Source organism: Neophocaena asiaeorientalis, unplaced genomic scaffold (assembly GCF_003031525.2).
Source record: "Neophocaena asiaeorientalis asiaeorientalis breed wild unplaced genomic scaffold, Neophocaena_asiaeorientalis_V1.1 scaffold633, whole genome shotgun sequence".
Classification (NCBI taxonomy): Eukaryota; Metazoa; Chordata; class Mammalia; order Artiodactyla; family Phocoenidae; genus Neophocaena; species Neophocaena asiaeorientalis.
The window spans coordinates 44,306-56,538 of NW_020173395.1; the positions used below are offsets into that span (position 1 = coordinate 44,306).

The window sequence follows — 12,233 nt, forward strand, 5'->3', positions numbered from 1 at the left end:
AGGGGGAGGCCCCAAAAGGGGGGGGCCCCCCAAACAAAAAAAAAAAAAAAAAAAAAAAAAAAAGAAGAAAAGAAAGAAAGAAACAGAAAGGGGAAAAATTTTTTAATGATTTGCTAACAAATCACTGCCCTTCTACAATCCATTTTCTGCCAGCTACCAGAATCATCTTCTAGAAGTCTAGCGATTGCTACTTCCACGCTTTCAACTCTCCAAGGCTTCCCATGAAAACCATCCCAATGGCGTAACAGGCCCTACACCATCTGGCCCCTGCTTATCCCTCCAACCACGTTTCTGACGTCTCCCTAGTCCCCCTAGCTTCTACGCCGTGCTCACTGCCCTCCTGCCACACCTGCCTCTTTGTTCTTCGTCCTACAAGCCAGGCATGGTCCTGTCTCAAGTCTCTGCCTTTGCATTCCCTTTGACTGGAATGCTCTTTCCTCCAATATTCACACTGCAGGCTTCCTCCCTTCATTAATTCAAATGTCACTTGTCTTCTTGAACTGACTCCAGGCACTCTCTATCCTAACATCTTCCTTTATTTTCCTTCCTGGCATTTATTACCTGACGTTGTTATATATTTATTTGTTGACTTATGCGAATGTCCATCTCCTCCACTAGTACATAAACTCCTCATCTGTCTTAGTCACCACCGCATCTGCACAGCCCAGACAGAGCTCAGCATATAGGAGCCACATGGAAGTAACTCTTTTGAAAGCAACAACTCAACAAACTCTGATCTGACCATTAGCTAACTAGCTCTTTCCATTACATCATGCTGCTTCCCAGGAAAAAGATAAATGTGTACAGTTTGTCATTTCTCCCCTAACAGATTAAAAAGTGCTTATCTTAAATACTTGGTTTAGCCCAACCAGGACCAGCATGTAGTAAATGCTAGGTAAATACGATGAAATGAGAGAGTGAAAAGCAACCACAGAAAGAGGTAAGGAAGAAAGAAAAGAGTTGGTGGCATGAAGAAACTCTAATTTGTATTCTACGGCACCACTGACCATTCAGTGGTTAATCCTTTTATTTCCTATGTGCCTATCTACCCATGCCACAGTTTTGAAGGAGATAAAAATTAACCAAATTTGTGTCCTGGTCAAGGCGCTAGCATATACGTAACTATCAAAATACAGATTGTAAAATATACTTATGAAAGAGGTATAATTAAAGAGCTATAGGATTTCAAGGTGAGGGGAATTACTTCTCATTGTGGGATTAACAGAAGAACCTGTGAAAGGGGTGGCAGAGTGAAATGGTTAAACTGAATATTGCTAGATGAGTAACAGCTGAAAACTTTTACACAGGAGAAGGTGATCTCAGGAATCTAATAGGAGCCCTCTGCTTGAAAAAATAAATTTACCACCACTTCACCCATTTTGTTTAACTTCTACTATTACGAAGTATTTTGTTTTAAGGCATAACCTCTCTAGGAATCTTCTTAATACTGTACCCAAATTCTCTTGAGAGGTAATAGAAAAAACTGTTGTCATTCATTTATACTTTAGTGTTCACTGGATAACCAATTTACCTTCTTCTGGCTAGAGTAAGTACAAAGCCATTGGAGAAATGATAATTCTGACTGCAAAGGAAGTATAATTTTTTGTCTCTAAGGCACTACCCTGGAAAGACAGAGTCTGGGGTGCAAATTAAGAGGTTAATTAATTAATACCTTTGTTTAAGAGCCTACTCTGTCCTTTCCAAAAGCCCAACAGAGTAAAAATAAATAAAAGACATTATAATCTCCCATAATGGGAAGTCTTAAATTGATGACCCAGAAGGTAAGAAATAAGGAGAAATATGATAAACTGAACATTTTTGAGAGGAGGGGAAAAGGTTTTGTGGAATTTAGACACTACATACTAAAGTCTACATACTCGAAAGTGGCAAGTAAAGACTTTACCTAAATCACATTCAATCACAACTTCATAAACCTTGATAGACAATTAACATTGAAGGAATATGACGGTGCAAGGAAAAGAAATTTTAAAAGAAAACGTTGCATATCCCCCCACATGGTGTTATGTACCAAAAATGATAATCACGATAACAACCACGTGATAACCCAGCCAAACTGAATGGAAACCAGGGATCTCATTTGGATGGTTTTCTGCTTTCTAAAACTCAAATCCTCAATCTAGGCCAGAGGGGGTTCGATCTGCTAGCTGGTTGGGCGATGGGACGCGTTTCCGCAGACCTGCACCTGAGGACCCCAGGTTCCCCGCGGAATAAGGGGTGGGATAGGCACTCACCGCTTGTCGATGGCGTCGATGTTTGAATGGAGAAGCCACAGCTCCTCCGTGTTGTCCTGCCGGGAGGACAGGATCAGATGGTGGCCAGTAAGACACAAGGTCCCCTCGACGGCCGGGTAGAAAGGCCGGTGCAGCACCACATTGTCCACCCGTGGGGTCTTAATCAGCTCCGCAAACTCCATGTTCCCCAGCGGCCGGAACCAGGGGACTGCCGAGTCCCGGAGGAGCGAGACCTTTACGCCGCCGCTGGGCTGAAGGGAATGCCCAGGCGCTGGGCAGGCAGGAGGGGCGGGGACGCGGGCGGGGAGGTCGTGCCCCGCCCCAGGCTGGGGTGGGCGCGGCGAGGCCTGTGGCCACCGTCACAGGCCCCGGGAAAGCCGGGGCTGGACCGGGGCTGGGCCAGGCCGGGCGTCGCTCCCTCACCGCTCTGTTCCCCCAGGCCCAGGACTCGGGCAGAGAGAACGCTCCGCGACAGGCCCAGCCGCCACCGCCGCCACCTGGGGACCCGGCCTCGGGGTGGGCAGGCTGAGGGGACAAGAAGGAGGCCGACCCAGGGCCACTTTCCACGTCCGAGACGCTACGGACTCCTGGTGGAAGTAGCTACTCGCAGCCGGAGCCTAAAGCAACTCCGGGCGGAAGCGGCGGGCTCGAAACTCGGAAGACAGGGGAGTCCGATCCGGAAGTCGGTCCCCGCCTAGGTCCGATGAGAATGCTTCCGGAAAAACAGCGGGAATCGAAGATTTGTGTTCCTAGCAGGAAAAAGCTCTACCTGCAAGCCAACCGCCGCACCCGCCACCCCTACAAACATTCCGTTTGAGAAAAGGCTGGGGAAAAAGGGACGACGAAAAGAGATCCCTGACCTGCCTCCCTCCACTTGAGCAGTAATCCCTTTTCAGAGCGTGGGGCTGCCGTATCTTTTGGCGATTTTCATCCATTGGCCGTGAAGAGATGACTCATGGGATTGAGGCGGTGATTGTGACCACACAGAAGCGCCAGCTGTAAGGGAGGGGCGCGGCCGGACGCCGCAGACGCCCAGAGGGCGAGCGCCAAGGTGCTGTGACCTGGAACAAGAAAGAGGAAAAGCATACAAACATCTATGAAAGGGACCTAGGTAGAAATACGTACAGTGCACCGAAGAGGAAGTGATCAGTCCTATGCTTTGCGGAAACTAAAGTGACGCGCTAGAACACAGTTTATGTAGCAGAACTGGCTTCAGTCTAGGTCTATGAAATTCAAGGAATTGGGCCTTGGTCACCCCCGCAGGCCTTCCCATTAAATGCAATCCAACTGAACTACTTCCAGACACCTTAACTATGCCAGAAATTTACCTGGTGTCGCCCTCCCCTTTTAAACTAACATTTTCATACTAAAATAGGGCATTAGAGGGGAAATATACAAGGATTTAAGACCCGGTCTACTGTCACTTCATTAACCTTTGAAATCTTCACCATCTAGAACCTTAAGAACAGCGAGTTGGCTTAAGTCTCAGAGCAAAGACAAAATAAATTGCCTGAATTCTCATCAGATCACCCAACACGTGTCCCTGCTTCTGTCCTTGTCCTTCCTAAAACGTTCTCTTTCTTAAAACAAAGCCCTTTATGAGATTGTTACAGCTGAGAGCCCAGTTTTATGTTGATTGTCTACAATAGAAAAACAAGAACCATCAGAGAAGAAAGAATGAGCGGAAACGATTTATAAAGTTTGGGTTTTAATTTTGGATTTTTTTTTTTTTTTTTTTTTTTTTTAGCGGTATGCGGGCCTCTCACTGCAGTGGTCTCTCCCGTTGCGGAGTACAGGCTCCGGACTCGCAGGCTCAGCGGCCATGGCTCACGGGCCCAGCCACTCCGCTCTGACCGGGGCAAGAACCCGCGTCCCCTGCATCGGCAGGCGGACTCTCAACCACTGCGCCACCAGGAAAGCCCTAATTTTGGAATTTTTGTTGTCCTTCCGCCATGTGGTTCATTATAACAATTACCAATTGTGTAGGGGAGAATTGACTTCTAGAATGAAGAATTAGGGAATGTTTTATGGAGAAGGTATCATTTGAGAGGAGGACCTTGAAGGATGAGTTAAGATTTACACCCTGAATGAAGTTTAGCCTAGGTAGCTGTCCAGTTTAATGATGTCTTCTAAAGGTAGAGAAAAAATTCTTCAGAAATGTCATGACCTTTTTCTTTTAATTTTCCTGGAAAAAAAAAAGCCTATGAAAAGACCATTGTGTCATTACATTTTTAAATGGTTAATATTCCATAAAGGCATAAACTCTTTTTGCCAATAAGAAAAAAATTGTCAATATCATGTTGGGTTGTTATAATGAAATGCCAGAAACTATTAGAAAATTGCATCTTCTCTGGATTGAAACTCCAAGCATAGAAAGCCCTTGAGATCTGAAGAAAACATACATTCAATAGTAAAGAAGAAAGGAGGTGGGCAGCACAATAGCTTAACTTACCACATGAACAGTAGATGGCAGTAGAGTTCAACAGTAATGGGATAGGCTTTCATTCTATTAAAAGAATTAAGTGAAGCTGTAGTCAAACAAGTTATTACCGCAGCTGCCCGGATATAAGGGTCTCAGAGGATTCTGATAAACCAAATAAGATGATGTCATTTTAATGTATATAAAACACTCAGCACCTGACAGATATTGTCATCATTTCATGTGTAATAAATGGCACTGATGTGTAAACATCTAGATGTTATTCTATCAACTAGTCAACTAGCATGTATTAACTGCCTACCTCGTCATTGCCACTGTGGGGAATGGAAACAATAGATCTGATACGGCCCTTGCCCGCAAAGAGTAATAGCTAATTTGGGGAGGCCAACACACCCCACATAAGGAATGAATAAAATAAGAGAGTAAGTGCTAAATTATGAAGTACAGATTTACGTTCCTGGTTTTGTGTTTCTCCATTAGGCCTTGAGGAGTTAGTAGAAATGAAGGTATTTTGAAAACAGTAGGTCAACGATTGCCAAAAGTAGCAGGAGCATCTCAGGTGGAGAAGACAGTGCCTCTGTGTGCCATCGATGAGCAGCTATTCTCCATGTGCTTTGTAATTATGTGTTGACTGTAGACAGCTGAGACGAACTGATAACCTTGTGCTGTGCCTTTCTTGTGTTCTCTATTCCCTTCACCCTCCATGCAAGTCAATCACTAAACTGTTGATCAAATCTTCTAACAGCTCTTGAATTCCTCCACTTCTCTCCATCCCCAGGGCCACCGCCATAGCTTGTACCATCATTTCTCACCTACTGTTACTTGAGAGGAGAAGCCTCTCAGTTGGTCACCTTTCTTCTAGAGAGGTTCTCCTCCAACCCACTTTCCACTTGGCAGTTAAAGCCCTCTTTGCTGCTCCAAATTGCTTTTTTCTTCTCTTAACTTGTAAGTCCCTTTGTGATTTAGCCCCTTTGTGATCAGCATCCTAGACCTCATCTCTCCTACTTCTCTCTACTCAACACAACAGTCCCCAACCCCCATTTGCATGCCAACCATCCTTAAATAGCTTGCTGTATCTTTTTGAGATTTTGCACCCATTTAGAACCTTGCTACCAAGTGGAAGTGTAGAACAGGCACCAGCGTCATCAGCATTCCCTGGGAACTTCATTAGAAATGTTCTGTTCCAGAGCTACTGAATCAGAATCCACTTTAACAAGACTCCTAGACGATTTTTGTGCACATGAAATCTGACTGTTCTTTCTGCCTGGTATATACTCATCTCACTCCCAGTACCTTGTCTCTGACCTGCTAATGCCTATCATCCTTCAGATTTCATCTCAGATGTCACTACTTCTGGGAAGCCTTCTCTGACTTCCCCTCCAAAACTATGGGCTCCATGTTATAAATGTTCCACAGCACTATGTAATAATAATAGTAATAACAGTTCATATTTTTGCGTGTTTACTCTGTGTTTCAGACATTGTGATAAAAGCTTTACAAGCATTGGCTCATGTAGTCCCTCCACAATTCTTTGAGGTTGCTTAGTCTTCTCCTTTTACTGATGAGGAAACTGGGGCCCAGAGATCTTAATAATGTTTCCAAGGTCAGACAGCAATAAGTGGTGGAAGCAGGATTCGGAATCAAGGAGTCAAGTGCGGACTCTGTGCTCTTCATCACCGTGCTACATGGCCACCCAGGAGATCTGAGCCCACCTTGGTCACTCTCTCTGATTTCCCCTCTTCAGCTGTCTTGAAATAGACTCCTTATGCGTCCATAACAACATTCCACTGGACAGTAAGCTCCTTGAGAGGAAGGACCATTTCTTGATTGCAATATGCCCAGCATCTAGCTTAGTGCCAATATATAGTAGCCACTCAATGTATATTTGTTGAATACATACTCTGTATTTTACTTAACATATTCCACCCTGACCTCTCCTCCACCCCCCAATCTGAGTGACTTTAGATAATATTGTGGATGCTTAAAGCAGTATTTTGATGAGAGCAGGAGGAAGGTGGTGTTATACTGTTCCCACCTTGCAGATGAGGAAATTAAAGCAGATGAATAACTTCCCAGGGACGACGATATCTATCATCTCTTATGTTTAGTCACTGTTTTACAATTTACATGTTTTCTAATATTCGGTCACATATGGCTCTCAGTACCCTGGCGAAGCAGAGAGGAGAGGTATTGGTCCCAGCTCAGAGAAGAATGGAGGCTCAAAGGATGCCGATGTCCTTTCAATGACAAACCAAGCAGAGAAGCAGAAACCCAAAGGCAACAATTCTGAGTCCCAAACCCAGGCCTTTGCTAAATTAAATTAGACTCACTTGGCATTGCTTTTATCTGTTAAGATTCTGAAATGTGGGTGTTGGGAGAAGACAGCCATTCTTAAGCAAGAAAAGGAGGGCTGAGGTTTCACTGCACACAGAAACAAAAGGAAGCCTCCGGTGACAGTGATATGGTCCGTAGGTCTGTGTTCAGATACTACATTCTAATAGCCACATCCCTGTGCCTCAATCACTGAGCTGCTTCATTTTTTTAGACCAATCAGAAGCACAGGAACCCAGCGCTTTAGAAAAAAGTGGCAAACGGGAAGGAAGAGGAGCTGATTTATTCTATTGCACATAAAATAAATCAGCCCAAACAGAATTGCTTGAAACAACACCCAGTGGTTGATAGCTAGAGCTGGAGTAGTGGGAAGGGGAATGGGAGGGGGAGTGAGAGCTGCCCAGTCATCTGTTTCTGTGGTCTCAGGCTCTCTCCCTGTGGTCTCCTTGGGAGTTGATTCTGTATTCCTGCTAGTACAGTTGTAATAGGGAAGAATAAACCTGACTCCATGTTAGAACTGTTTCTTTTACTTTAATCTTTGTATTCTATTGCTTTTGCCACAAGTTAGAATGTTGCCCATACCCTGAAATATACAGGAGAGCCCATTCTGAAGGCTCTGACCTTTAAAGGTGTACACTTTTCTATTCGTATAGAGATAAAAAGTTGTAGAACAGAGAGTAACGTTTGTCTTGTCGAGGTTTACAGGAACATGGTGATCAACCTACAGTGACAGCTCCAAGAACAGAGGATTCCGACACCAAGAAGTTTGCAGCAATCAACCATACCTCCTCCCCTTTGAGTATAAGAGAAGCCCGAATTTTAACTGGGGAAAGATGGTTCTTTGGGACACTCGTCCACCATCATCTTGGTCTGCTGGCTTTTCTAATAAAATTGATATTCCTTGCCCCAACACCTCGTCTCTCGATTTATTGGCCTGTCATGAGGCCATCAATACGAGCTTGGACCCGGTAACACAGCGGCCTTAGCACAGGCGGGTTGCATACATGGCAGCTGAAGGTCAAGAGTGAATATTCCCAAGAGCAAATCAGAGCTGCATCAACTTTTATGACCCAGACTCGGATGTCACATAATGTCATTTCCACTGCCCTCTGTGGATCTTAAACAGTCACAAAACCCACTCAGTTTCGAAGCGAGAGGACACGGATCCCATCTCTCAATAGGAGTGATGTCAGAAAACGTCTGCCACAGGGGTGCAGTTGATAGTGGGAAACATGTATGTATGAACTCAACTTCCCTTGTGCACACGGGCAGCTGGAAGGAGGAATAAAGAGAATATTTGGAAAGAGAGAAGACTCTGATAAAGTGCTTTTTAAAGATGAAGTGTTCGCATACATACATGTATATAGATACATATGTACATACACATGAAGTATGTACACACACACACAGGATAAAAATGTCCCTTTTCTCAAGAAACGCATGCTGAAATATTTAAAGATGAAGTGTACGTATACATACATGTATATATATATACATATAGATACATATATACATACACATGAAGTATGTACACACACACAGGATGAAAATGTCATTTTTCTCAAGAAACACATGCTGAAATATTTAAAGATGACGTGTACATATACATACATGTATATATATACATATAGATACATATATACATACACATGAAGTATGTACACACACACAGGATGAAAATGTGGCATTTATTTATTATTGATAATTGGTTAATGTAGGTGAGGGGTTTAAGGGTGTGTAGTATACCGTTTTTCCAACTTTTCTATACCTGGAAATTTTTTCAAAGTTAAGATTGAAAAAAAATCAAAATAACCAACCAATTATGACACGCTGAAATAAAATGGGCAATAAGGCAAGTTCTGGCATTTGACAGCTAAACACAAGAACACACTTGGAACTGTGGTTTAGCATCTTGTGTGGTCTGGAGTGGCCTGGATTGGCGATTCAATTTTAATGTGCCCTGACCCAGGGAAGCATAACTGCTGATCTTTCTGAGGAGGTCTAGATTCCTAAAGCTCACCAAAGACCAAAAGACTTGGCAACAGTTAACTACTGCTGTGAGCTTTATTGTTTCATTGTAAGGGATTACTTGTAGGAATTCAAATATGAGTTGTGAAATCATACATTCATAATTTAAAGCCCACACAATGTAATCTCTTCATCAGTCAGAACTTCTCTACATGTGACAATTTCAAATCCCCAAATCCAACTTCTGACCACAGTTTCCTTTACCTGACTTTCACTCACACTAAATCTGCCCTGCTCAGGTTGACTTCAAGTCTCTACTAGCATTACTTAGTGTCACTTCCTTCCCTGCCCAGGCCCCATCCACTGGTCAATAATTTCCACCACACTGTCCAGCAGCCTTAACTCCACCTGCATGAAAGAAAGGACTGCGTTTCCTTTATCTTTGTAGCTTCAGCGATGGGCATGCAATAAATATTTGACAAATACATCTGAATGAAATTGAATTCTCTAATCCAACCCTCTCATTTCACAGATGAGGAAATTAAGCTCAGAGATTTGAAATCACTGATCTAAGATCACATGGCTAGTTAGTGGCAGATTGGGGACTAAAATCCATTTTCATTTTTTCTTCCAGTTTTATTGAGATGTAATTGATTTACACTATAGAATGTTAGCTGTGCAGCATAATGGTTTGACTTACATACGTCATGAAGTAAGTAGCACAATAAGTTTAGTGAACATCCATCATCTCATATAGATACAAAATCAAAGAAATAAAGAAGTATTTTCCCAAGGGCTTCCCTGGTGGCGCAGTGGTTGAGAGTCCGCCTGCCGATGCAGGGGACACGGGCTCGTGCCCCGGTCCGGGAAGATCCCTCATGCCGCGGAGTGGCTGGGCCCGTGAGCCATGGCCGCTGAGCCTGCGCGTCCGGAGCCTGTGCTCCTCAACGGGAGAGGCCACAACAGTGAGAGGCCCGCGTACCAAAAAAAAAAAAAAAAAAAGAAATATTTTCCCTTGTGATGAGGACTCTTAGGATTTATTCTCTTAACAACTTTCATATGTCACATACAGCAGTGTTAATTATATTTATCATGTTATACATTATAATCCTAGTACTTACTTATCTTATAACTGGGAGTTTATACCTTCTGACCACCTTCATCCAATTCCTCTTCCCCCACCCCCACCTCTGATAACCACTAATCGGATTTCTTTTTCTGTGAGTTTGTTTGTTTCTTTTGTTTTGAAGTATAATTGGTCTGCAGCACTACATTAGTTCCAGTTACACAACATAGTGATTCGATATTTCTGTACATTTCAAGATGATCACCATGATAAGTCCTGTTACTCTAGGTCACCATACAGAGATATTGCATAGTTATTGACTATATTCCCCACCCTGTATGTTTCATATCCATGACTCATCTATTTTGCAACTGGAAGTTTGTACTTCCTAACCTCCCTCAATTATTTCTTTCCTCCCCTACTCCCCTCCCCTCCAGCATGTTTGTTCTCTGTATCTATAACTCTGTTTCTGTTTTGTTATGTTTGTTCATTTGCTTTGTTTTTTAGATTCCACATATAAGTGAAATCATACAGTATTTGTCTTTCTCTGTCTGACTTATTTCACTTAGCATAATACCCTTTAGGTCCATCCATGTTCTTGCAAATGGCAGAATTTCATTCTTTTTTTACAACTGAGTAATATTCCATTGTATAGATATACCACATCTTCTTCATCCATTCATCTGTTGATGGACACTTAGGTTGCCTCTGTGTCTTGGCAATTGTAAATAATGCTGCAAAATCCATTTTCTTTTAACTTTCTGGTCAATGTTCTTTCTACTGCCAATGCTTTCTTTGCCATCACTTATTTAATCTAGTTTAGTTGTTATTTTTTGAGATAAGATAAATGAGGAATAGGGAAAGAATGTAGAACAAATTTGTCTACAAATACCAAATAATGAACCAGGATATATCTCCCACAGTCTGGCCTCTGGGTCTGTGTTTCCTCCAATCCCTCATCCCCAGGGGAGTAGAGGTATATGTGACAAGAGACAGGAAAGAAGTTCTCTCCTCTCCTGGTTTTCTGCTGCATTTTAATCAGTTCCTCCCTGACAAAAAGTCTCTTGTCCCTTGATTCACTTTGACTTTTTCTCCTTGGTTTCAGTGTGTGTGTGTGTGTGTGTGTATGTGTGTATGTGTGTCCCTCAGGTTTTCACTTTTAAGGAGCAATGAACATCTATTTTTCTGAACTCTCAATTTGAGACCATCTCCTGTCCTAAGACTTAAGAGGACATTCTGGGGCTTCCCTGGTGGCACAGTGGTTGAGAATCTGCCTGCCAATGCAGGGGACATGGGTTCGAGCCCTGGTCTGGGAAGATCCCACATGCCGCGGAGCACTAAGGCCGTGAGCCACAACTACTGAGCCTGCGCACCGGGAGCCTGTGCTCCGCAACAAGAGAGGTCGTGACAGTGAGAGGCCCGCGCACCGCGATGAAGAGTGGCCCCCCCTTGATGCAATTAGAGAAAGACCTCGCACAGAAACAAAGACCCAATACAGCCAAAAATAAATAAATAAAATTTTTTTAAAAAGAGGAAATTCTGTCATCATCAGTATCAAAGATAAACAAAACCAGATACTAGTTAAAGTGGTAAGGGCAGATTTTAATCAGTAATATAGTATTGCAATAGGGAAGAGGGTCCAGAGTGAATTGAACTTTGATTTGTTCAAAGGTGACTGGGTGTTTTAAAGGGAGAATGAGATTATTTCCTTAATTTCTCTTTCTAATATGTCATTGTTAGTGTAAGGTCGGATCTTAACAAACGGCACCGCGAAACAGAGGAAAGCTTCAAGTGAGCTTTATTAGGGAGCGCTCCCGGGCGAGGTTCACTGGTCCGAGAGAAAGGGGCCAGAGAGGTCGCACCCGGGAGACGGTTGGGCAAGATTTCATAGGGGAAGAAGGGAAAGGGGTGTGGTGAATCTGGGAGGGCGCAGGGTATTCCTTATTTGGTGGTCTTTTCGGGTATCCTGGGGGACCGTTAGTCCCGCCCCTCGAAAGGTGGGAAGGCTGGGCTGGGTTCAAAGTCCCCAGGTCAGTTCCTGGAACTGGGTGGTCCAGAGAATTTCGGTCTGATGCAACCTGTGAATCTGATTGTGTTCCCCTGCCTCGGGCCAGTTGGCCTTACAGTTAGTGTATAGAAATGCAACAGATTTCTGTATACTAATTTTGTATTCTGC

The 12,233-nt window shown here is 43.5% G+C and overlaps 1 protein-coding gene across 1 annotated transcript in view; it reads right to left on the minus strand.

Moving 5' to 3' along the window:
• The window catches only part of MTMR9 (myotubularin related protein 9), a 39,036-nt gene extending 35,671 nt beyond the window's left edge, over nucleotides 1-3,365 (minus strand). The window contains exon 1 of the mRNA XM_024746938.1: nucleotides 2,253-3,365. Within this exon, the coding sequence (XP_024602706.1) occupies nucleotides 2,253-2,434 (182 nt within the window). The 5' untranslated portion in view covers nucleotides 2,435-3,365. The remainder of the gene's footprint in view (nucleotides 1-2,252) is intronic.
• Between the last annotated feature and the right edge of the window lie 8,868 nt (nucleotides 3,366-12,233).